General features: G+C 38.3%; 1 protein-coding gene across 4 annotated transcripts in view; it reads left to right on the top strand.

Moving 5' to 3' along the window:
• FARS2 (phenylalanyl-tRNA synthetase 2, mitochondrial) overlaps window positions 1-27605 on the top strand; it is a 618388-nt gene that overhangs the window by 202143 nt on the left and 388640 nt on the right. For all 4 annotated transcript variants that reach the window (XM_037844227.1, XM_037844225.1, XM_037844228.1 and 1 more), the window contains one exon: window positions 11097-11256. In XM_037844227.1, the coding sequence (XP_037700155.1) occupies window positions 11097-11256 (160 nt within the window). The remainder of the gene's footprint in view (window positions 1-11096; window positions 11257-27605) is intronic.

The raw sequence follows: 27605 nt of genomic DNA, 5'->3' as shown, positions 1-27605 counted from the left end.
AACCAGCATTTATAGTGTATTACTGATATCCATTTTATGTCTTTATTTCCAAACTTTCTTGCTTATCTTGTCCTTTGGGAGGAGCACTCTTACTATCTACTGATCCTTCAGAAACCTGAGATGAAACAATAATTTGAACTTTGGTGTTGTCTTATCCTAAAACTTCCTTCTTGTCTTTTATAGAAATGATACTATAAGAAACAAAAGACTGCAGGGGAAATTTTATCAAATCATTATGACCCTGGTATTAGATATGCATCTTTATTAAAGAAGTATTATTACCTTGGGAATGCAGTTTGTTAGGCAAAAACCTTTGAAAGGATGAGGATAAATGATGGGGGGTAAATGATTAAATGAATCCTTTACAGTGGCAAGATTGTGCACCATCACCTGTGGAAAGCAGCCACTTACCTCCTCTTTGTCCCTAGATGGCCCCTATTTTATAGAGGCATTTAAATTTGAAGCAACACCATTTGGAATAAAAAAGTGTCTTCTTTTTGGGTTAGCATTATTTCTGCATTTCCTTGTGCACTCTGTTTTCATTTCAATCCAAGCAGAACCCAGAACTAGGTACCTCTTTTACTTAAGTTCCTGCAAGAGTCTGGTCATACAAAATCGTTAATGAATGAGGTGGAATTTGCTGATAGTTTCATGAATAAGATGGAGGAGAGGCTTTGTATCATGGAACCTGCAGTGAAATCATTCTAATGGATCCTCCAGCCGTCCTCTCCAAGTCCCTTTTCTGTTGCAGTGCAGAGCTGTTCTCAGCCATTCTTCCAGTAGAATCTCGTTTTCTGGCACCCATCTCCCAGCCCCAGGAAATTTCAAAACCCTTAAAAGAAATTATCTTCAACATGCAGAGCTATCTGTGTTCCCTGAGTGTGTTGAGTTACCTTTGGATTCTTACCTCCCAATCCTATCAATTTATTATTGTCCTCCACAGAAAAGCCCACCGATGCCCCCAACTGCCAAAGAATTCTCTTATTACTCAGAAAATCATGTTTTTTTCCTTCTAATTAAACTGGTAATCTTTATAGCCAGATCCTTTGTAGTGGAAATCATACACCTAAATTAAACATTTTAAAAATGTTTTATGACTTTAAGCACAGCATCCCCATAATGTATTCTTGTACAATGTGCATCGACAGACCAGAATGTCACTTGGGTGCTATTGTTGAATTTTTAAACTGCTGCTCCTTCCACTCTCCTTCTCCCTCCTCCTCATTTGAATACTGGTTTGCACAGCCTGAATACGTAGATATGACCTCATTTCTTTCCCATACTCAACCTTTCTGCTTAAACTATTTTGCCTGGCTGCCTCACCCAGCAGTTTTTCTATTAAGATTATCTTGGAACATCTCTGCACTGCTTATGTCACTTGTGGTTGCATTTGACGGGGCATAGAGCAAGAAAGCTGTTAGGGTCTTTCCCATAGAGCTTTAGACTGTTGCTCTAGTACCTCAGGCAAAGATTGACTCATGTACCTCAAATTAAGTATTTTGGTGATATACTGTTGACTTTCTCACGTAGCATCTGATTCAAATTTCAAATGCTGTTGAAGTGACCTTATCATATTTGTTCCAATGCTGCAATGCTGAAAGGCCCTGTAATTTTTTAAAACATTCAGTTTTATTGAGATATATTCACACACCATACAACCATCCATGGCACACAGTCAACTGTTCAGCACCACCACATAGCTATGCACCCATTACCCCAGTCCATTCTCAAACACCTTCCCTACACCAGAAAGAATCAGAATAAGAACAAAAAACAAAAGTAAAAAAGAACACCCAAATCTTACCCCCATCCCACCCTATTTTTCATTTAGTTTTTGTCCCCGTTTTTCCACTCATCCATCCATACAGTGGACAAAGGGAGTGCGATCCACAAGGTCTCCACAATCATGCTGCCACCCCTTGCAATCTATGTTGCAGTACACTTGTATTCAAGAGTTAAGGCTACTGGGTTGGAGTTTGATAGTGTCAGGTATTTAATTCTAGCTATTCCAACACACTAAAACCTAAAGAGGGTTATCCATATAGCATGCAGGAGGGCCCACCAGAGTGACCTCTCGACTCCATTTGAAATCTCGCAGCCACCAAAGCTTCACTTTGCTTCATCTTGCGTCCCCCTTTTGGTTAAGAAGGTGTTCCCAATCCCAGGATGCCGGGTCCAGGCTCATCCCGGGAGTCATATACTGTGTTGCCAGGGAGATTTCTACCCCTGGGAGTCCGGTCCCACGTAGGGGGGAGAGACCCTGTAATTTGACAATGTTACATCTCTTTCTAATTTGCAGTCTCCTAAATGTTTATTGAGACGGCTACCATGCTTTCTTGTTCCAGAACTCAGAAAGCAGGCACTAATAATTTCTTTCTCTGTGAGATTGGGCTTGCCCCCAAACCAATGTCTGGGTCCAGGACAACTAGGAGGAATTATTTCATCAGCACTGGGATTAATTTAAAAGGCAATAAATATATGCTATTGTGCACCCCACACCTTAAAATATCCCTACTGGGCACCCTTGAGGGACCCTGCCTTTTATGGGCTCCCTACTACGGGGACTACTTGAGTTAAGGTTTTATTTTGATTATTTTCTCTTGCTTTCTGCTTAAGCCTTCAGCACCCAGCAGCCCTGCCTTGTGTGGTCATCTCTTTGTCCTTGTGTCAGCTCCTCTGATTTCTGCTGACTTCTGGTTACTTTTGACTGATGTCCAAATTTCTTTTGCTTATAAGGACTCAAGTCATCTGGATTAAGGCCCGTCCTGATTCAATTTGGCTTCCTCTAAATAGGATCTTCGAAGACGCCATTCATCAAAGAGTCCACACTTTAATGAGACGTCTTCAAAGGTCGTATTTACAGATGGGGTCACCCCCACTGGGACGTGGATTAAGACTCGGAACACGGGGACATGATTCGATCCCTAAAATCGTGTTTCAGAGTTTTATAAAATGAATAACAATATCACAAACTCATGTCTTTTCCGTCTGGAGGGTTTCTTCTAAACAGCTTTTGGGTTTGAGCAATAAAGCTTCCTTTTGAGAATCAGTTCATCGTTCGGTCTCAAGCATTTCTTTCCCACATTTCTACTGCCGTTTCCCTTTGGTTCCCTACAGGCTGTGATAACCTTTGTAAGGCACTGGGATCATTGTAGGTGCCACAGTCATGGAGAGAAACATGGAGCCTAGAATGGGGTAGCTAGTCCGAAAGATTTGGGTTTGAATTCGTGCTCCCTCATGTGCCGTGTAAAATGCCAAGTTACTTAACTTTTTTGAGTCTCAGTTTTCTTATCTGAGAGATGGGGCAATAATGAGGAGTGTGAGCATGAAATGAGACCATATCTTAAGTAAGGTAAGCACCAAATAAGGTAGCAAGTATAGTAAATGATCAATCAATATTAGCCAAGAGTGGCGCAAGCTGCTGCGGTCAACTTTGTTACAGGGTCATTACATCTGTCTCAGGAACTGAGAGAGAGAAGAATGGGTAAGTATTTAGCATCAATCTGTAAGGCAGCCTGAACAGATTAAACCAATGATCAATGTATATTTTTAAACAGCTGAATGGAAAAATGACTGCTTTGGGAACCGCAGACCAATCCTAAATAACTCGCTGAAATTCCGTGGTCATCCAAGCTGCATTTTCCCCTGGCTGTTCATGGGATTTTGCATAGATGGATATTATTATTCTGACTGCTTGCTTTTTTATTTGCTTTTTAAATGTGCATTTAAAATTGGGGCCATTTTTAAAACTCTCGGCTTTCTAAATTTCAAAGTTAATTGGCTTTTGCAATCCACTTTTATTCTTAAGCTAAATTAGAATTAATTTCTCGCTCCTGTTCTTTTCTCGTTGGCGAAATATTTGTCCTGGCTTCTGTGAGCCAGATTGAAATTTTGTGTTCTGGGTCATTTGGGTTTGTATAAGGACACTCAAGAAAATGTTAGTGAGATAGAAGAAGTACTAGTGGAAAAATACATGGCACAGCCTATTTTGTGCAGTTAATGGAAGTATAATTTAATTCCATAAACACTGTGAGGTCTTTCCAACTGCGGGGTAAGAGAGAGGAGGCCACTTAAGGCCCCTGGAATCTGGGATGAGATAGGTGTTTTGGTTCTGACTCAATTTAAGTGGTCTTAGCCTGTCTGGGTATTCACCTCTCTGGATTTATTTCCTTAGTTGGAGGTTGGCTTAGTTGATCGTTAAAGCCCTTTTGGCTCTGATACTATATTCCTCTAGAAATACTTGCTGACTTGTTTCTGTGGTCTTATTCTTCTGTGTAGTGCTGATGGCCTTACAAATTACCATGTTTCCTCATTTCTGAGTTCTCCAAACTTCAACCTTTAGTATGTATTACATGCATTTTTTTTGGTCTTGTCCATACACTGCACTATTAGATCTTAATACTTTTAAACTTAATACTTTAAAAAAAAAACAGCCTTAAGTTGACTGACTTCTTTTACTTAGCATTATCCTAAGCCATAGTATCTCTGACAGCGTGGACTTGGTATGGCAGTTCCACCATACGCATTGAAATCCGTACGTAACTATTAAGAAAGTATTTATCTCTGTACCTCCCTCAATCTTCTAAATGGAAAATGCTCCATGTTTTGGGAAATACCTCCTTGAAAATGCTGACAAGCCCAGAGTTAGTTTTATACCTTGAGAGAGCTGGCAGCTCTCTTCTGCTCTGTGGTGACAGCATTGTGTCACATGTAGGGCAGAGGGTTCACCATGGCAACTGGCAAAGGAGATGGGGCAGAGGAGAAGGGATAGAAAGGCTGTGGGAGGGGAAGAGTCGGAAGGACGTGTGTTCAAAATAAGGGGATTGCCCTGTCATCAGGAAAGAAGGGCTGATGTACCTGATGCTGGCGAGGGTGTGCTAATGAAATAGCCGTCCCTCCATGGGCGCTTTCTTTCAGAAATGGCTCTCTGTGCTGACCCACAGGTGCCATCACCCTCATGGAGCACCTGCATGGGGCACTACTTCCTTTCCTCCTACCGGCTGTTTCTTAGCCAAGTCCACTTCTCACCTGTCTTTTTATTTCACAGGTCTTTGCTTCCTGAAGGTGGTCATCTGGGTCTTTTTACAGAACCGTAATGATGATTTTTTCACTAATCTCTAATGACAGCTTGAGATTTTTCTGGATTGGCTGGGTTTTGGATTTGGTGCTTCAACCCCTCTCCCCACCTCCACTATTTTTGATATGTTTTCTGTACGTATCCAGTGCTTCGGCTTGATCTACTGAAACTAGGTGGGCCACGATCAGACTCCCGGGGTTATTATAAGCCCACTGTGGGATGTTGGTCCAGATCTACCCTCTTCAAGAGTTAGATTCTGTCTTTGTAAATGGTGGTGATGGTGGTTGTGGGAGCTGGCAGGCACGGCAGGTGTACAGTGGGAGGATTATTTTAGCAGATGGAAAGGAATAGTGGATTATGATACTGCTTTTTTAGTCATCATACACTGCAAATGGGAAGTATAATTAATATTATCAGCAAGCACATCACATTTGGAAAAAGGAACTCTGCGGCCACGGCTGGTGGCGCTATTGTCTTTGTCCATCTACTCAACAATATGTTCCATGTCCATTACAGAAGGAGCAGGATAAACGGGACCTCTTGAGCTCCGTGTTATAATTCAGTCAGGCTAAAAGAGTGTTTGCTTTAGTTTTTGTCCCAGGACTCGTCATCCTCAGTTTTTGCCTGTGAAAACCAGGAGCATGACCGCATTGCACTCAAGTCCCGACTTCCTACGCAAGCAAGCCTTTCTCATTGGCTTGAGTGGAAATTTGAGGCTGGATTCCTTTTTTTTTTTTTCATAATAGTGTAATGACCTTGGCTTGCATTTCAGCTTCAGAACACAGAGGAGCATAAAGCTCATTTAATAAATTTTTTAAAAAGTTATTACAAGGTTACAATGCAACAATAAAGGCTTTGTTGCCCTTCTGGGATTTTACAATCTGAGTTTCCAATTAGGAAGTGTCTGATGGAGATGCCTGCCATTTCCTATGTGCCTTTTGTAAGTGACAAAAGCTATTGGTTTTTCACCTCCCAGTATCACTTTGAAGTATCCATGTTGTTAATATGGAGAACAGGTTTTTGTTTCTTTTTTCATTTTTTATTTATTTTTATTTTTTTATTTTAAATATTCAGTGTTCTTAAATAACAGCATAAAAAGATGCTATTTCTTGGTGCTCGTTAACTTTTCACGTGACACCCATTTTGACCTTTGAAGCGGTACAAGAACCACACTCCACCTTGTAAAACTGGTTATCCTCATCCTCGAATTGAACAGAGTAGGGCTGTCACACTGTGGGACCCCTTATGAGTTTTGCTATTAGTTAAACCAGACTTATTCTGCAAGACCCAGTTCTGGTCTTCTTTTCTAGTTGAATGACCTTCAACGTTGTACTGATTTTTTTTTTCTTTTAATGTATAATTGTTAGTAAATGCTTAAGATCAGGTAACAGGATATTGAGGCGATTGCCAAATTGCAAAAGTATCTCTTGAAACCCGGGGCTCCTATTGCCCTGATCCGTTATTTATTTTTTAGGGATGACACTTTTTACCTTAGATCCACATTATGACCAAGAAGACTTCGTTTCTTTGCATTAATGCTAATGAACTGTTCCCTTCCATCTCATCCTACTTTCTCTATTCTGTACTCCTTATTTCTCACTAATTAATGTAACCTTGGAATAGTTCTCATCCTTGGCCAAAAAAAAAAAGTAACCCAACTTTACCTTTCTCTGTTGGAATATTAAACAGCTATGTCCTGAGTTTTTTGCATAAAAGTCTTTTTTGTGTGTAAAGATTTTAGAGACAGCACAGTGTTTTTTGCAATAGGAGATACTGACATTTGAATTCTTTCCCATTCCCCTTTTCCTCCTTCAACTGATGTTTATTATTTCCTCTATAGCCTCAAATGTTCCCCTCCTCATTGGGAAAACATATGAACTAACAGAAAAGCACCAAGTAGAAGAAGTTAAGGGTAATCTTATCACCTATTGATGACATATTTCTCCAATGTTATGGTTTTGCTTTAAATCTTGGGTTTTAATTTTGATGTCAGGGCCCACAATGCTTCTGTAATGGAATATTGTTGCTTCCTAATTTCTCATTTAGGTGTTCTACAAAGAAAAATAAATATTTCTTGCTGATTTAAGCTGTTGTATTTAATAAATTTGTTGTTATTAAAGAAGAAAATTTTTGTTGAAGCCTTGAATTCATAGATGTTCTTTTCCCAAGAGCTCAAGTGTTACATGTATATTATGTTTAAAGGTTTCAAGACAACTTTGAAACAGATTCTAGTAATTAAAAGGCTATTATCTTTCATTTTATCTCCTCCAGAGATATTAATTCCAGAGATGCTGCAATTGCTCAAAATATTTTTAGAATTGTCTTCAGTTCCACTATATAAATTGTCATTGGTACCAAAACTTTGTCACTTGAGAAATTTGGTTTTTGAATACAATCAAAACTCATTTGGACCCAGGGCGAGCAGGGCGATCAAGCTGGGTGGTAACCATTTTTAATTAAGAACAAGGTGTGAAAGAATGAAGGATTTTTTTTGGCCCTGGGTGGGTCATGATCTGACTCTGAAAGAAGTTTAAAAAGTGGATTCCAGGAGCTTCGTCTCCCTGTATGGCAGACTAGACATGCTAACTAAAAAACCAACTAGATGCCGCATAAAATAATTTTACCTTATTTCTTAGGTTCGCAGAGAGAAGTTTTAAAGGAGAGGGTTGGGGGAAATGAACTGCAATGAGAGCTGGGAGGAGCAGCACATGTGAAAACTGGAGACTGGGCTGGTGTTCAAGTATCTGTCTGAGTCTTTTCAATTCTTTTGAGTATATGGTGTGGGATTGCCAGGTCATATGGTAGATATGGTAGTTCTTTGTTTAACTTTTTGAGGAACTGCCAAACTGTTTTCCGTAGCAGTTTTACCATTTTACATTCCATCTGACAATAATAAGTGCTCAACAGCCCTTATTATTTTCCTTTTTTTTTTTTTTTTAATAATAGCCATTCTGGTTGGTGTTAGGTGGTATCTCATTGTGGTTTTGATTTGCATTTCTCTGATGGCTGAAGATGTTGAGTATCTTTTTATGTGCTTATTGCCAGTTGTTTATCTTTGGAGAAATGCCTATTCAAGTCCTTTGCTCATTTTTTAAATTGGGTTGTTTGTTTTTTTCTCGTTGTTGTTGAGTTGTGTGGGTTCTTTATATATTCTGGATATTAAACCCTTATCAGATTTATCATTTCCAAATAGTTTCCAAATAGTTTCTCCCAGTCTGTTGGTTGTCTTTTCGCCTTCTTGGTAATGTTCTTTGATGCTCACAGTTTTAAATTTTGATGAAGTTCAACTTATCTATTTATTTGTTTATTGCTTTTGCTTTGGGTGTAAAGTCTAAGAATCCATGTACCCAATACAAGGTCCTGAAGATGTTTCCTTATGTTTTCTTCTAATGGTTTTATAATTTAAGCTCTTCTGTTTAGGTTGTTGATCTATTTTGAGTTAATTTTTGTATATTGTGTTAGGTGTAATGGTCCACTTTCATATTATTTTAACAAAAGAACCACACTAATTCAAAGTGTCAATAAGAGGGAAAACTGTGTGTGAGGGGTGAGGGTGGCATATAGGAAATCTGTATTTTCTGCATACTTTTCCTGTAAACTAATCACTTCTCTAATAAAAATAATCTTTTCGTTTATTTATGTCATCTTTAATTTCTTTCAGTAATGATTTGTAGTTTTCTGCACACAAGTTCTTTACATATTTTGCTAAATTTATTCTGATATACTTTATTCTTTTAGGTACTATTGTAAATGGAATTTTTTTCTTGATTTCCTTTTAAGATTTTTCTTTGTCAGTGTATAGAAACACCACTGATTTTTGCATCCTGATCTGGTACCCAGCCACTTTGCTGAATTCATTTTTTTTTTATTACAGAAGTTGTAGGTTTATAGAAAACTGCGGAAAGTACAGAGTTCCCACATAATTCCCTTCCCCCAATTTTCCCTATTATTAATATTTGTGGTGGTTTTGTTACAATTGATGAAACAATATTCTTATAATTATACTATTAAGCTTAGTCTATATTTTACATTAGGGTTCACTCCATGTGTGTCTTATGTTTGTTTGTAATTTTTATTGTAGTAGTGTATGGGCAACCTAAAACTTTCTATTTTAACCACTTTAACATATACAATTTGGTGGTGTTAATTATATTCACAATGTTGTGCTACCATCATCACCATTACCAAAACTTTTCTTTGCCCCAAACAGAAACTCTGTGCCAATTAAACACTAATTCCCCATTCCACCCCCAGCCCCCCACCGGCCCCAGTGCCTTGTAACCTGTATTTGCTGACCTGGTAAGCCGTTTGGTCCTGGGCTTTTCTTTGTTGGGACGTTTTTGGTTAGTGATTCAATCTCTTTACTTGTTATTGTTCTGTTGAGATCTTCTATTTCTTCTTGAATCAGTTTAGGTAGTTGGTGTGTTTTTAGAAATTTGTTCATTTCATCTAGGTTATCTAATTTATTGGCATACAGTTGTTCAAAGTATCCTCTTATAAACCTTATTTCTTTGGGGTCAGTAGTAATGTCCCCCTTGCATTTCTGATTTTAGTTATTGCACCCTCGCTTTCTAATTTGTCACTTACCTGAAGCTTTGTTGATTTTAATGGTCTTTTCAAAGGACCGAATTTTGGTTTCATTCATTCTTTATTGTATTTTCATTCTTTATTACATTCATTTCTACTCTGATCTTTGTTATTTCCTTCTTTCTGCTTCTTTGGGTCTAGTTTGTTGTTCTTTTTCTAGATTCTCCAGTTGTGAGATTAGGCCTTTGATTAGAGATCTTCCTTCTTTTTTAACGTAGGCATTCTTTGCTATAGATTTCCTTTTCTCACTGCCTTTGCTGCATCCCATTTGTTTTGGTATATTGTGTTTTTGTTTTCATTCACCTCAAGATATTTCTCAATTTCCATTTTGATTTCTTCCTTGACCCACTGGTTGTTCAAGAGTATGTTGTTTAAATTTCCATATATTTCTGAATTTTCCAGTTCTCCCTTTGTTGTTGATTTCTAGCTTCATTCCATTGTGGTCGGAGATGATACGTTGCAAAATCTCAATATTTTAAAATTTATTGAGGCTTGTTTTGTGATCTAGCATATGGTCTATCCTGGAGAATGACCCATGTGCACCAGAGAAAAATGTATATTCTGCTGCCATTGAGTGAAGTGCTCTCTATATGTCTGTTAGGTCTAGTTGGTTTATAGTATCATTCAAGTCTTCTATTTCCTTATTGGTCTTCTGCCTGGTTTTCTATCCATCTTTAAAAGTGGTATATTGAAGTCTCCTACTATTAATCTATTACATTGATTTCTACCTTTAAATCTGCCAATATTTGCTTCATATACTTTGGGGCTCTCCTGTTAGGTGTATATATATTTATAATTGTTATGTTTTCTTGTTGACTTGACTCCTTCATCAGCATATAGTGACCGTTTTTGTCTTTTGTAGGAGTTTTTGAATTAAAGTCTGATTTATGGTATTAGTGTAGCTACTGTAGCTCTTATCTGTTAGGATACCTTTTAGTACTTGAACACTATACTGAAGTTGAATTGAGCATAATTCTTCCTCAGATGCCTTTCTTTCTTATTTAATCATATTAAAGGGTGGTTATTGAAAATGTCAGAGAAAGTCATATAATGGACCTCCTGTACTGATCATCCAGCTTCAAGATTATCACCTTATGGCCAATCCTGTTTTCTCTCTCAACCTATTCACTCCTCACATCCACATCAATTTTTTTTCTTTTTTTTAGTTTTTATTTCAATTAATTTTACATTTTCAAATACCCTTCACACACCTTCCCCTAATGTTAACATCTTAGGTAACCATATTATAATTGTCAAATTAAGAAATTGCTTTTATTTTTGAGTAAGAAAGTCTGTGCCATTTTTTTGTTTCCCTGCTGTCTGCAAATCTATCCATCTGAGGAAACTCTAACTATAAAATACCATCCAGTCTTAGCAGTTTTGGGCCAGGATACTATTTTTATTTATTTGTATTATTCCTCTTGGTTTACAGTTATTTGTTGGCATAAAGGATGGAGAAAGCCTGCAGCTCTTTGAACAGAATTCTCGTTCTGCCCACAAACAAGAGACACATACGATGGAGGCTGTCAAGCTAGTAGAGTTTGACCTGAAACAGACACTTACCAGGCTGGTGACACATCTTTTTGGAGATGGTAGGTACCCATATGCCTTTGTCTTTGGGGTCTTCAGTGTTCAACAATTGCCTTGCTACTGAAATCACTGTGGCTGGTTGTGTCTAGATTTTTTAGTCTAAGTTGTAGCGTAATGCTTCAGGTCCTTGGCGTGGGTAGATTTTATGGATTTCCTGGTTTATTTGATTTGATCCATTAGGTATGAGATGGAATTAGCTAGATAAAGAAAAAATGAGTATAACCCTTGATAAAGAGGCTAATGGGCTAGATCCCTATCATCAATTGGCAGAAATTGTGCAGGTTTATTAGTGTTATTGGATTGGTATATTATGATTGGATTGGACTTGGCCAGTGTTGCAAGGTTCTTAATCATGTAAATAAATTTTATTTATTGACACACTGACTAATATTATCAACAACAGGAATATTAACAGTAAATTTCCTGTAGGGAAAGAAATATTGCTAAGACCTGGTGTCTCTCTTTAGTCCTTTCCCCTTCATTATTTTGCAAGAAATTTTTTGTTGGCAGTGCTGTGCCTCCCTTCTGCAAGTATTTGTAATCTAAGAGAATATTTTGTTTCTTTTTAGAGAGATGGGAAGAGAAAGCTAGGAGATGTTCCTTAATTATGACCTAGCACTCAAAAAATGCTTACAAGAGAGAAACCTGGTGTGGTTAGGATGCGTCTTTGTTCTCTTATTCTTGTTAATCTTTAAAAAACAGCTTTATTGAGGTATAACTGATATACAATAAACTATACATATTTAAAGCATACAATTTGATAAAATAACATTCAAAATACTACTGAACATATTTGCACAAGTTTATCACTCTTTGCACCCATGACATCACTAGAATCAAGGTAAGGAACATATCCGTTACCCCCAAAATTTCTTCTGTCTCTGGGTAATCCCTTCTTCCTGCTCTCTCCACATTCCCTCACCCTAGCCAACCATCGATCTGCTTTCTTATACTATGGAGTCATCTGCATTTTCTAGAGTTTTATGTAAATAAATAGAATCCTCTGGTATACATTCTTTTATTGTTTTGCTTGTTTCACTTAGCCTAGTAAATAACTTAGCCTAGTTATTTTCAGATCCTTTGATGTTGTAGCATGTATCAGTAGGTCATTCCTTTTTATTGCTGGGTAGTATTCCATTCCACATTTTGTTTATCTATTCATCCATTGATAGACGTTTGGGTTATTTCCAGTTTTTTTGCTATCACAAATAAAGCTTCTGTGAACAGTCATGTACATTTTGTTTGAAGATATGCTTTCAGTTTTCTTGGGTAAATATCTAGGAGGGGAATGGCTGGATCACAGATTAGGTGCATGTTTCACTTTTTAAGAAACTGCTAAACTGTTTTCCATAGTGGCTGCACCAGAATACCTTTCTGCTTTTAGTTCATGAGAATTCCAGGTGCTCCACATCCCCTGTAGCACCTGGAATTGTCAATTATTTGAATTTTAGCCATTCTAATATATGTGTGGTGGTATCTTGAGTAAGCATTCAGCATATACTGAGGAGTCCTCCAAATAAACAAGTAAAGTGACCTCAGAAAGAAATTGCTGAACACAAAGTTGACAAATAATGAGTCTAGAATAACCAATGGATACATGAAAAGATGCCCCCACATCCCAATTCATAATCAGGGAAATGCAAATGGTAGCTACCATCATCTGTCATTTGTTATCCTTCATATGGGAAAAAAAATTAAAAGCCTAACATTTATAAGGTATGGAGAAATAGGGTATACTACGAAGAATGCTGGCCTTTTGTAGGAGTCTCAGTTTACACTCCCCCAGGTGGGACTTTAGGATTTACTTATTTTGCTAGTTTTAGCTATAGTTTTTAGCACCTCCAGATTTCCCCTACCTATTGTGAGCTAAATAGGCATTTAAAAGGATTTTTATTGTAATTTATTGGGCTTCTGCTGCTCTGTTTGGGCTAGGTTTTTCAGAATGTCTAGATTGCCATATTGTCAAATGCATAGTTCATATAATGTTTTATCACCCACTAAATAATGCTATATATTCTTTATATATGCGTTCTTTAAAAGAGCATAAAACCATGCATGTGAAGAGTATACGTTGACATCTGGATAGTGCCTTTTCCTAGGATTTGGAAATGTTATCAAAAAGGTGGTAGAAACAAGGCATCAAGTGTGTCCATAATGTTTGATTATGTTCATTATGATTTGATAAAACTGAATAGAATCCAAGGGTGTTTGTTACTGCCCATTCCTATCTCTAAGTTTGAAACATTTCATGTTAAAATGGTATAATATAATAGTGAAACAGGTTTCAGCGTAGAGATATCTGATGTGAAAACTATTAGAGTCAACTTCTCTTTACTTTTGTGATAAAAGAAAAGGACTTGTGGTATTTTTAACTGTAATACGGTCTGTTTAACACTGAGTTTCAGGGAGTTGGGTTGTGTTGTTTGGGCCCATTTTAAGGCAGGGTGGAAAAGGGAGAGCCTAGTGTCTTGAGATAGTGTTGCCTCAGGTGGCTTTACAGCGAGATTCTGGATGGTCAGAGTTTTCCCATTGTCAAACTATGGGGAGAATATTTATTAGAGCTCTCCTTATTTCTGTCTTCCATATTTCTAATCAAATGATTTGCTGTCTGTGAGATTTAGAACTAGCTAACAGTGATATAACTGAATGGTTCTGAGTAGGCAGGTTGTCTCCTTTCTCAGTGGCTCATAAACTCTTCTGGGGCATTTGTTTTTAATTTCCTGAACAGTCAGAACCCCCGGGTTTCTTCCAGTTTGCAAGCATCACAACGTGGAATAAGTTAGATGTGCGCCCCGTCTTCAGGCCGCTGCGCATCTTGAATGCCTTCCTAGGGAAACACACATCCTGGGAGCTCCTTGTAGAGGCCTCTCATCCGTGGCAGTCTAGGAGCTTCCATAAAGGTTTCTTACCGAGGTGGGCGGCCAAACTGACACCCAGGGAATAAGCAAGAAGCAGCCAGGAGCAGGGGCTGGTGGGGACTAGGCAAGGAATGAAACACAGCAAAAGGACAGACCCAAATACTTATCATAGAGAACAAGCATAAAAGGGTACTCCATTAAGGAATGAAAAAAAAGAAGAGGAGAAAGGGAGGAAAACAATTGACTGAAGAACCTTATGACCACTGGAAAGTGGCAGCGTGGAATTGGAAAAACTAAATTTAAGTTCTCTTTCATCCATGTACCCTGAAATCTTGATCATGTCATTTAGTGTTTTAGGTATGTTTTCTAATTTTTGAAATCACGATAACAACACCTATTTCTCTTGAGAATGTAGTGAGATAATATGTGAAGGGTGCCTTGTAAGTAGAAATTATTAAATTGTAAATATGAGAAAAATGAAGGTATGTAGAGGGAAAGGAAAATTAAGACAAAGCACTAGAAATAGGGAGAGGATGAGGCTATACTAATATAATCAAAGAACAGTAGTCATGGTTGATTTATCTTTATTGTGTCAAGTGAAATGAGATGTAGCTTTCCACTAAAAGATAACAGCAGTTATTTTGGGATAGATGATGGCCTTATCATCTTCACTGAGCAAAATTTTTTATAAAGCAAAAATCATGATTATAAAAGCTTTCCCTGGGGCCTTGATGATATATATTTCCCTGCATATATAATCCTAAATTTTGTGTTATTATTTTTAATATTTGTATTTGTATGACTTTCAAAGCTATGCATTGAGGTCAAAGTTTCCATGCAGCAGTTTTCTTAGCAAAAAAAACATTTCTGCAGTATATGATTTTTCTGACTGCAATATCTATCTTGACATGCTCACGGCCAAGAATTAAGAATCTTAAATTCTAAGACGGCAATAAAACTTGTAGCTGCTCTATTTCAGGAGAACCTTTGCTATATGATTTTAAAAATGCTATAGGCCTAGACTTTTAGGCTACAGATTTTAACACAGATTAGTGTTACGCTTTTAAAAATCCTCAAATGTACTTTTTCTTTGTGAGGCAGAGTCAGCAGAATGGTAGAATGGAATTAAATTTGAAAATCCATCTGCTTGGAGGATATTTGCTGTTCATATACACTAAAGTATAACTATGAAAAAAAAAGTCTTTTGTTTTTTTCTTTCCTTTGAGCTCATCAGATCATTTTTTAACTCAGTTCACACAGTAGCTAACCTGAAAATCCTTAAAGGTACATTAGCCTTATATCTTGGTCTCACTCCTTATGCATCTTGGTTGCGTTTATTGCTAAGGAAGTTGTCATTGGCAGAGATGTGGGAGCTTGTCCTGGGCTGTATTTACCATGTTTGCAACATCTGCTGGGAAGCTTTACAGTGGAGATGCTAAGTGGGGTGGAAAGGTAACTCAGACCCAGGCTTGTTTTATGAACTACAAGGTTGAAAGGTTATGTATTACAGAAAAGACAGGTGTGGTGCGCTTTCCTAGTGTTCACACTGAATATTAACAACTCCCTCAAGATTCTGGGCCATTTCTTCTGAACTCTGAAGACAAATCTTGATCCTATTCCAGGCACATTTCAGAGGCGTTATTGGTTTTTTTTTTGTATTTTTTTTTTTTTTTTTTAGCTTCTGAAAAGTGTTTTGATAAGCCTATCTGGGTACAAACAACAAACAACATGGATGTCTTTTGGATTAATAGTAGCAATAAGAATACTGATAATGAAAATAACAGAGATAATTGTGAACAGTGTCAGAGCTTGTACTAAGAACCTTTACAAAGATTATTTCTTTTGGCCTGCATCTGTGATATAAGTCCTATCACAGGCTTCAGAGAAGAGACACAGAGAAATTAAGAAGCATGTTGAATACCATACAGCTGGTAAGGATTTGGGGCACCATTTGCGCTCAGGCAGACTGACTTCAGAGCCCATCTTCAAGGTTCGTTCTTTTGAAAGGATAGAAGAAATGGGGTTTTAATAAGATCTTTGAGACCAGGAGGCCTAACAAAGCCATAGTGTTATTAAAAATCCCCAACAATGGGCCTCTCCCCAGGTATTCTTTGACTCCTTTCTCCCACCTCCTTCCACTCTCCAGAGCTAGCTTTGCTAAAGCCCATATTTACTATATCATATCCAATTACATTGTGGATACCAAAGATGATTATAATTAAAACTTCATTCTTTTAAAAATTAGTTAATGAATGAAAACTGCTTGGGCAGGCATGGGGTATAGTCAACAACTCTTCATATATATATATATATATATATATATATATATATATATGTATGCATATGTGTGTGTGTGTGCGTGTATATATATATATAGTCTAAGCTTTGGATTTTTTCACCTTACTGTTAGATTCCTTTGCTCTTGAAAAGCAAAATTAAGAATCAGAACACATGATTTCCTTGTGGCAACTTTTCATTGTTATATCTGCTTTGGTTTTAGTCCTCCCTTCCACCCCCATATGTAGTTTATTATTTCTGCTAATATTTCAGTTGTACTGGCATCCTAAGGCTATTGTAACAGAAGTTACCATTTCAGAATTAGAAAGAAATCAAATAGCTCTTTAGACTTCTTTTATGTCTGTGGGATTCCTCGTCATTTTTAACATTTCTAAATTGTTTTCTGTATATATTTGGACCGTGTTTGGCCAATCATTTCTTGCAGAGCAACTAAGGTGAGGATTTAGGGATTCCTAACATTTTAATTTTAATTTCTCTTTTTATCCTTCAGGGTTTATGGCCCTTCTTTGGCACAGTCTCTTTGATAAACATTGGAATTTCCTTTTTTAAAGCATGGGCCTCATAACTCAGTTCAGGTTCACTGGTTGGAAGGAGAGATGCATTATGATCCTCTGCCGTTGACTAGGCATGTCACCTTGCCAAGTCAGGTTCTTCCCTGTCCCTTCATTTAAGTGCATGAAAGGCCCATGGTGGTCACTGAGAGGCCCCTTCCAGGATCTTCAGATGATGGGGGTGTGACGGCAGATGGCCTCCAGCTGTTGGTGCCTTCAGGCATTGCCTCCACTGCAGAGATCTTCCTTGCCCAGGACATCCTCTTCCCAGAGTAGTCTACATCCAAAAGCTAATTGGGGCAGAACCATAGTGACTCAACATTTTGACCCACCATGGGGCAACTCTGATACACTGTAAAAGCTCCCGAACTTTCTTGAAGTTGGCTAAGACTTCATTGGGCCTACGTTGCAGTTCATTGCCTTCTCCCTCTGTCCTGAACTGCTTCCACCCCCTTTCTTCCATAGGTGTTGATTCCCCCAAATGACCTGCTTCCCGGACTCATCTCAGTGTCTGCTTCAGGAGAACCCAGCCAGCATCAGGAGCTGTATGTGGTTCCATCCAGTGGAACCTTCTAGAACCCTCATTCTGTTGCAGATAATGGCTTCGTCTGCAGGGAGGTCACCTGACAATGGTTATAAGTACCCCAGGTCTTCCACATCTTTTCATATCTTTCTCTAGCTATGAATCCCTTTTAATCTAAATGAAACGAAAGGGATTGAGAACAAAAATTAGAAATATAATTGTTAGATCTACTTTTTTTTCCTTAAATTGAATCAATTTTTTAAATTATTTTTAAGCATGCTATTTTACTTAAAATTTTTTTTAAATCTGGACTCTGGTGTTGTCTGAGTCAGAGACAGTTGTCTTTCTCAGAGTTCTTCTAGAATGGAAGGCTTCAAAGAAATAGTTGCCCTCAAACAATTTTGAAAGAACCACCAACTTTTGTTCCTTGAGTTGCCTTCTTTCACTGGGTCTTGGATGTAGTTCACAGGGGCTGCACTTTCTGATGAACACTGGCTGATGGGTTCAACCTCTCTGAATCTTGGGGTCATTAGCTACGAAATGGAGATGTGAAATGCTTCACATTGTGCCCAGGAGATGTGCTCAGTTAGAGGAAATAGGACGTCACCTCAGAAATGAGGTTGGACTGGGACCTAAGGCCAGCTTTTCCTTAGCTTCCTGCTGAATGTAGATAACATATATTACAGTTGACATTTTTGGCCTAAGGAATTGGCCCAAGGAAGCCTCATGGGAGAAGGCTTGAGATAGCAATATTTGTATCAAACTGAAAAACTTCTAAGGAGTCTTAAAAAGTCTGTGATTCTATGGTAATTGGACAGGTGCCAGCAGATAGGGTCCAGACTCTAGGGAAACAAAAAATTGAAATTGTTTGGGGTTTTATGTTAATTGTAATAAAGTTTTGAGGCCTGGTGGTGCAGTGAAAGAAGTACATAAGATTTTAAGGATATTGCAACCAGAAGGATTAATGTCCCTGGAACCACACCTATTGCATACTATTTCTACTGGTATTAATAAGTCTTTCAGGTGGTTGGAGTATGGACAATCTGGAGATCAGTAAAATTTAGGGAAAGAAGGAAAGTTCCCTCTCTACTCCTTAGATTTATAGAAGGCTCCAAATCCTTGATTCATTTCTGTCACTTCTTTTCTGGCCTCTCGTCTATCTCTAGCAAGGGATAGATAATCAAACCAAGGGTAGTTATCTAAACTCCTTCCTCTCTTCTCAACCTCTTTGTGATGGTTAGGTTCATGTGTCAACTTGGCCAGGTGATGGTGTCCAGGTGTCTGGTCAAGCAAGCACTGGCCTAACCGTTACTGAAAGGACATTTGTGGCTGGTTAATAAACCAGAAGGCTGGTTTACTAAATCATCAGTCAATTGGCTGCAACTGTGACTGATTACATCAATGAAGGGTTTCTCTTCCACAATGAGAGAATGCAATCAGCTGGATTTAATCCAGTCAGTTGAAGACTTTTAAGCAAGACAGATAGAGGACCTTCACTTCTTCTTCAGCTGCCCAGCGAAGCGTTTCCTGAGGAGTTCATTGAAGTTGCCAGTTCGCTTCCTGAGGAGTTCATTGAACACGTTCATCAAAGTTGCCAGTTTGCTACCTGAGAAGTTCATTGAACATCTTCATTGGAGTTGCCAGTTTGCTGCCTGCCCTACGGAATTTGGATTCATGCATACCCACAGTTGTATGAGACACTTTTATAAATCTTATATTTATAGATGTCTCTTGTTGATTCTGTTTCCCTAGAGAACCCTAACTAATATACCCTTCAACTCCTTTACACTTTAGCCTGCACTGTTACTCACTTGATAAAGACTTAACCTTGAATTGACTCCCAAATCTACTCTCCCTGCTTCTTCCTCCTACAGCTGTTCGGTTTGGTGCTTCTGCAATTCTGATCCACCACCAAGTCAAGGAGGCTGGCTGTCTTTGTTCTATCTTTGACCAGCTTGCTGTGCAAGTGCCTTTCTCAGTTACTGCAGACCACAACCACTCAACTTTCCTACTCATTGTCAGAGGATAAGCTCTTCTATTTCATGAAGACAATTTAGGCGATTAGATGTGAACTTTACACTTACTTGAGCTTCTGATCCCATTCCCCTTGACTCCCATTCCAGCATCTTCTCCAGGACCTTGTTTCCACCATTATCTCTTTAAAATATGTTCCAGTCTGTATCATCCCTGAAATAAAACAAATAAACAAATGCCATCATTTGGCCTTCCGTCCTACTCTGATAACTTCTTCTTTTCTTTTTCAGCCACACTTCATGAACTACTACTTTTCTCAAGCTGTGCAGTGTTGGTTAGGTTTCATTTTAACTGTTTCTGTCAAGGTCACAGTGAACTCCATATTACAAAAGACAACAGATTGGGGAAGGTACTTATTACGCTGAGACTCTCTGCTCGATTTTTAAAAACAGCTTTATTAAATTGTAATTGGTTTCCAGTAAGCTGAACATGTTTAAACATGTACAAGCTGATAAGTTTGTGGCTTATGTGTACACATCTGAAATCATCACCACAAACAAGATAGTGAATGTGTCCGTCACCCCAAAACTTTCCTTATGCCCTTTCGTCATCTCTCTTTCCACCTCTTCCATTCAGTCTCCCTACCACTTCATTCCTCGGTAACCTGAGATCTGCTTTCTGTCACTATAGATGAGTTTGCATTTTCTAGGTTTATAGAAATGGAACCGTACAATATGTACTCTTATTTTGTCTGGCTTCTTTTACTCAGTGTAATTATTTTGAGATTCGTCTCTGCTGCAGACTCTATCAATAGTTCATTCCTTTTTACTGCTGAGCAGTATTGTATTATATGGATATTCTACAAGTTGTTTATCTTTTTTAGCTGTCAATGGACATTTAGGTTGTCTTTTTTCCTGTAGAAATCAAGCTGCTGGCTTCCTATACCTGGGGGTGTCCCCAAGCCCAGCAAACCCATGCTTTATCTTCTCATACTTAGAGAGGTAGTAATCTTGTTTTTGAACATAGGCTCTGTCTTTTCTGTTAAAATTTTTTTATTAGAACAGTTATAGGCTTTTATAAAAAAATCCTGCCAAAGGTACAGAGTTCACATATGCCCCACCCCCCAAAGAATTTTCCCTATTGTTGACATTTTGAATTAGTGTAGTCCCTTGTTACAATTGATAGAACAATATTACTATAGTTGTACTATTAACTGTAGTCCCTAGTTTCCATTATGATTCACTGTTTTTGTTGTGCAGTCTTTTGTTTTGTTTTTTAATTTTTACTCTGGTATCATGTACTAGCTAAAATTTATGATTTTAATCACTTTCAAATATATAATTCAATGTTGTGCTACCATGACCACCATCCCTTACCAGTACTTTTCCATCACCCCAAACAGAAACTCTGTGCCCATTAAGCATTAACTCTCCACTCCTTACACCCCACCCCAGCCCCTGGCAACCTGTATTCTTGTTTCTGACTCTATAAATTAATAATTTAGAAATATATAATTATTCTAATTATTTTATATTGGTGAGATCCTACAATATTTGTCCTTTTGTGTCTGCTTTATTTTGCTCAACATGATGTCCTCAAGGTTCATCCATGTTGTAGCATGTATCAGAACTTCATTCCTTTTTATGGCTCAATAATATTCCTTTGTATGTATACACCAGCTTTTGTTTATCCATTCATCAGTTGATGGACACTTGGTTTGCGTCCATCTTTTGGCAATTGTGAATAATGCTGCTATGAGCATCAGTGTGCCCATATCTGTTTGAGTCTCTGCTTTCAATTTTTGGGGGTATACACCTCGAAGTGGGATTGCCAGCTCATATGGTAATTCTTTAGATAACTTTTGGAACAACCACCAAACGGCTTTCCTTAGTGGCTGTGCTGTTTCACATTCCCACCAAGAATGTGTGAGAGTTCTTATCTTTCCACATCCTCTCCAACACTTGTTATTGTCCCTTTTTTTTTTGTTATTGTAGCCATTCTAGTGGTTGTGATTTCAGTTTGGATTTCCCTAATGGCTAATGCTGTTGAGCATCTTCTGCCAATTGGCCATTTCTGTATCTTCTTTGGAGGAATAACTATTCGAGTCTTTTGCCTATTTTTTAATTGGGTTATCTTTTTGTTGTTAAGTTGTAGGATTTCTTTATATTTTCTAGATATTAAATCCTTATCAGATATATGGTTTCCAAATGTTTTCACCCATTCTGTGCATTGTCTTTTTTCTTTCATGATGAAGTCCTTTTATGCACAAGAGTTTTTAATTTTAATATGGTCCCATTTATCCATGTTTTTGTTTATTGCTTGTGCTTTTGGTATAACGTCTGAGAAACCATTGCTTAATATAAGGCTCTGAAGATATTTTCCTATGTTTTCTTCCAGTTTATAAATTTTGAGACTCATAAGTCTTGGATAGCCTATGCCTTTTTTATTTTCTCTTTTTCTGATATTTGCCATTGTTTTGTTTTTGGTGAACAAACAGACTCACCTCACTGGGCCACCTGGTCTGGTACCATCCTGGTGTGTGAACCTCCATTAAATGGGAAGTGATATTGATGCAGTTTTTTATTATCTGCTCCAGTGGAGGGCAGCATAGGGCTTTGTTGTCAGTTAACCTGGTTTTGAATTCTGATCTTAGCAATCACTATATAAACTCAGATTAGTTACGTAAGCTCTCTGAGCCACATTTACTTCATCTGTAAAACAGGAGTCATATTACTGGTTGTGCAGTGTTTATGATAGCCTTCCATCTGTGTAAGAATTAAATGAGATAAGATATGAAAGTATTTAGCACCACATTTAGCATTTAGTAATTGAGTAACATATGCTAATTGCCTTAGGAACACAAATATAAGTATTTATGTTTTAATATTTTAAACTGTGAACGCATTTTAGATTATGGCCTGATTTTCCATGACACCCAGTTCATGAATCACCCATTGAGCAATTACTAACTTCCAAGCCCTCTGTTAGGTTCTTTATACTCATTTACCTTAGCAAATTGTCATAAAAACTCTTGGAGGTAAGTATTATTCTTATTTTAAATGAAACTAATGTAGTGAGAGGTCAGTTAACTTGCCTGAGGTTCGTTACCTGAAAGTTGCAAAGCTGGGATTTGAGCCTTGGGCCATACACTTAGGCCCTGCCCACTCACGTGGCTTTGACCGATTAGATGCTTCTTGCAGGATGGTGTGTGCCACTTCTGTCTGTAAGGCATGTCTGTGTAGCTGGTAGAGGTCTGAAAATAATTTCCTTTGCGAATGGGTTGGAGAGGGGGTTGAGAACCAAAGGGCCTGTAGTTGTGTCTCGCCCTTAGACTGGATTTTGTGAATCATGTCCCCTCTGTGTGCTTGATAAATAGCAGGGGAGTGGTCACTTATTTTAGTGCCCCTGACCCCATGCCCAGAATTTAGAATGAGGGGGCACGTTAAATGTTGCCACACTCCATCTCTAACCACACTGGGGGTGGGGAGGGTAGAGAAATGACAATATCGTCTTAAGGACAAAACCTTCTTGGAAAGGGTTCCTGTTCATGGGAGTCCCAGGGCAATAGCCTGCAAGAACACTTGAATAGACTGGTCTTTCCAACAAATGGAAGGCTAATAGCTGTGGATCAGTTACACCATTATCAATAGTAGGGGATTTCACTAGCCTTTTTACTTTCCCTTGTTACTTTGTGCATGTCTCAGCAGAGGGAGTCATTGGGACTGAAATAGTGCTAAGATCTTCTGTGTGCTATGGAGGTCCCATACCAGAGGATATTTTTTTACCTTCTACAAGAGGGAAAAGGTAATGTTCAGCATTTGCTTTGTTGTAGGAATGATTTTTCTTCCACTTAGAAGTCTCGAGTACTGGAATCAAGGGTATGTGGCTGGGTGGACACACAGGATATACACAGGGCACACTGATGACTCACAGTGTTGGTGTTGCCAGGTTTGTATGGCTCTTGATAGGGGGTGAACTGTAAATCATCAGTTACCTCATTCTACTGGTGAGGCAGGCTTTGGAAGTGGGATCAACTTTTGTGCTCCCACGTGTATGCTTTCTGCTCTTACATGTGCCTCCTCTTTCTCATACTGTCAGCCACATGGGTACTTGGTCCAGAGGACTTCCTTTGCCAGGGAAGAGATGAAGATGAAGACTCACAGCAGGGAAGCCAGGAGGAACCTGTAACCTGCAACTCTTGGCCATGAGTGCACTGCACATTCTCCCAGGGTTACATTAGCTAAGCGAGAGCTGGGTAAGGAGGTCAAGCTGGTGGTCTTTTATAAGCAAAGTCCTGGATCTTCTTCCAGGGACCTGAGTTCTAGTTTTTGGCTCTTTCACTAGTTAGTTGTGTAGCTTTGTTGTCCTTGAAATGCATCCAACTAATAGGAGTACAAAATGGCCCAACTCTGATTGAGGATGTTTAGTAATATTTATTAAAGTTACAAAGGCATTTACTCTTTGACATACCAGTGTTGTTTGTTGCAGCATTGTTTTTAATAGTAACATACTGGAGATAATTCAAGTGTATATCAGTGGGGTGTGCTTATAGAAACAATGCTAAAGCCACATGGTGGAATGCTTTTCACTAGAAGAAAGTGAATAAGGAGATGGATCTGTGCATTTGGCTCAGAACCTATAATTATGTGAAAAAAGTATGTTAGAGAAAAATGCATATAGTATGCTATCTTTTATATAAGAAAAGATGGAAAATAGAAATACATGTTTGTATTTGCTTACATCTGGCCATAAAAGGGAAACCACAGGAGTATATTTATAGGGGCCCAGAAGGAATGGGATGTGAATGAGCCTTCTCCCTGTACACCCTGTTATGCAGTGAGATGCATCCTGTTCTGATGTGTGAATCCTGTGAATGCATTGCCTATTCAAAGCAAAAAATTATGTTAAAGGAAAACTATTAGAGTAGAACAATATTGAGAAATCAGGAAAAGATGGTCTGTATGCTACTTGTTATGTATTCAGTTTAAAAGGCTGTGATTCCACACCCAAAAGAATTGAAAACATGTACTCAAACACTCGCACACCAATGTTCATAGAAGCGTTGTTCACAATTGCCAAAAGATGAAACAATCCAAGTGTCCATCCACAGATGAATGGATAAACAAATGTGGTATATCCATGCAATGGGATATTATTCAGCTGTAAAGAGGAATGAAGTGCTGGCACATGCTACAACATGGATGAACCTTGAAAACATTACACAAAGCAAATGAAACCACACACAAAAGGACAAATGTTGTATGATTCCACTTATATGACTATCTAGACCAGGCAAATGCACAGAGACAGAAGTGGATTAAAGGTTACCGGGGCCAGGAAGAGGAGTTATTATTTTTATCATTTTTCTTTTTATTATTAAATTATTATTGCTTAATGGATACAGAGTTTCTTTTTGGGGTGATAAAAAAATTTTGGTAATGAATGGTGGTGATGGCTGAACAACATTTTGAAATTAATTAATGCCACTGAATCTACACTTAAAAGTGGTTGAAATGGCCAATTTTGTGTTGTATATCTCTTGCCACAATTTTAAACAAAAGAGGTTATGGATCTTAAACAGAAGCAAAAGAGATGGAATTGTCAAGTGCCCATGACAGTGCAGCTGGGTCATTTCCCTAGTTAGGGTGTGATCACAGAGAATAATCCCAATTTTTCGAGAATTCATTTCTGGCCAGAGAGCACCTTCCTTCCTTTTTCTCTCCCACCATCTTTTCCTTCCCTGGACCCATACACACTGTGTATTGTTCAGGAACCATGACCAGGGTGCTGTACTCTTCTATTTTTCTGGCACCAACCAAAGAGAAACCCATTGAAAAATTAATGCCAAACAGTCATGATTAATTTGCGTATCTATACAGTCAATTTTTAAAATTATCTGTTTCATTGAAGAGTAGCTTTGGTAGGATATAGAAAAATCACTGTTTTTTTTTTGTTGTTGTTGTTGTTTATTTGTTTGTTTTGTCCTAATTTGATCATTAAGCTTTAAAATTGAGTTCTACCCCCTCTGGGAGGCAGTTTTGATAGCAGAGTGCCATCTTCAAATATAAGGCATGTAGGAAACAAAGGAAGAATCTGTTTAATGAGTCAATAAGTCATGAAAATTAAATGTTGCTTTGATTCAATATGAGATCGATCATGAAGGTGCATCGAGGCCGGGATGGAATGGCCCTAGTTGACATTTCCTATATGTCAGAGCGCAGAGGGCTCCCTCACCGCATGGCAGTTGGCATTGGGGGAAGAGTCCACACATGCACAGACACGCCGGCATGTGTCCCTGACGTGACTGGCCTAGGGTACAGCATTGGGCGGCGAGCACACGCAGCGGAATAGGTGCAAGGCTGCCTTGCCCATGCCCCGGGACTCCTGTGAAGGTGGTGGCGGGTAGTGTCCTGCCAGAGTTGAGAAAGATTCAGATTCTTGCTTCACTTCTTCCATGTGGACTCATATCACTATGCTGAAGGAATCAGCACTCATAATTTATGAGGTCCCAGTTGAGGGAACGCTTCTAGATATTGGGCTCTCCTCATTCTTGGACAAACTCAGACCCTCATTCAGGAGAAAAAGCAGATTCAGTGCCCCAAAGTCCAAAGGGGAGCTCTGGCTCTTGAGAAGACCTGTGCTCCTGCGTGTGCTTCTCTTAAAACAGCTGCCTGGCATAGCAATTATTATCCGCAGTGTAGAGATGAGGCAGCTGGGGCTCAGAAGTTCATCAGCTTGTCCCCAGTTACACAGGAAAATGTACAGGTCTGAGATTTGAACCCAGGTTTGCTTTGTTCTTTTTTTTTTTTTTTAATTAGAGCAGCTGAGAGTTACAGAAAAATAATGCAGAAAATGCAGTGTTCCCATATACCACCCCATGCCTTACGATTAACATTTTGCATTAAGGTGGTATCTTTGTTATGATTGATGAAATAATATTATAATTGTACTATTAACTAAAGTCCATAGTTTACTAATTGTGTTGTACAGTCCCAAGGTTGATTTAAAAAAATAATTATTCTGTTTGTGTGTGTGTGTGTGTGTGTGTGTGTGTGTGTAACCTAACATTTCCCATTTTATCCACATTTAAATATTGAATTCAGTGCTGTTATGTTCACAAAGTTGGGCTACCATCACCATCATCAAATTACCAACTTTTTCATCACGCCAAATAGAAACTGTACAATTTGAGCATTAACTTCTTCTTCCCTACTCCTACCTCAGCTTCTGGTAACATATATTCTGGTTTCTGACTTTATAAGTTTGCTTATTCTAATTATTTCATATCAGTGAGATCAAGCAATATATTTTCTTTTTTTGTGTGACTTATTTCACTTGACATGACATCTTCAAAGTTCATCCATACTGTTGCATGTATCAGTACTTTATTCCTTTATATGGCTGAATACTATTCCATTGTCTGTACATAGCACATTTTGTTTATCCACTCATCAGTTGATGGATATTTGGGTTGCTTCCATTTTTTGGCAATTGTGAATAATACCACTATGACCCCGGGTGCACAAATATCTGTTTGAGTTCAGCAAAGTGGTGGAGTACAAGACCGATACACATAAATTAGTAGTGTTTCTATACACTAGTAATGAACAAACTGAAAAGGAAATGAAGAAAAAAAATCCCATTTAGAAAAGGTGTTACAAGAATCTAGTATCTAGGACTAGATCAAACCAAGGACGTAAAATACTTGAATGCAAAAAACTACAAAGCATTGTTAAAAGAAATCAAAGAAGATCCAAATAAATGGAAGAATATACTGTGTTCCTGGATTAGAAGACTAAATGCTGTTAAGATGTCAATTCTACTCAAAGCAATTTACAGATTCAATGCAATACTAATCAAAATTCCAAGAGCATTCCCTGCAGAAATGGAAAAGCCAGACTTCAAATTTGCATGGAAGGGTAAGGAGCCCTGACTAGCCAAAACCCTCTTGAAAAAGAAGAACAAAGTTGGAGGACTCACATTTCCCAATCTTAAACCTTTCTACAAAGTCACAGTAATCAAAACATTATGGTACTGGTACAAGGACAGACATATAATCCAGTGGAACCAAATTGAGAGTTCAGAAATCAACCCTCACATCTATGGCCAGCTGATTTTTGACAAGGGTGCCAAGTCCACTCAATTGA

Source organism: Choloepus didactylus, chromosome 7, assembly GCF_015220235.1.
Source record: "Choloepus didactylus isolate mChoDid1 chromosome 7, mChoDid1.pri, whole genome shotgun sequence".
Lineage (NCBI taxonomy): Eukaryota > Metazoa > Chordata > Mammalia > Pilosa > Megalonychidae > Choloepus > Choloepus didactylus.
This window is presented reverse-complemented; position numbering and strand designations above follow the sequence as displayed.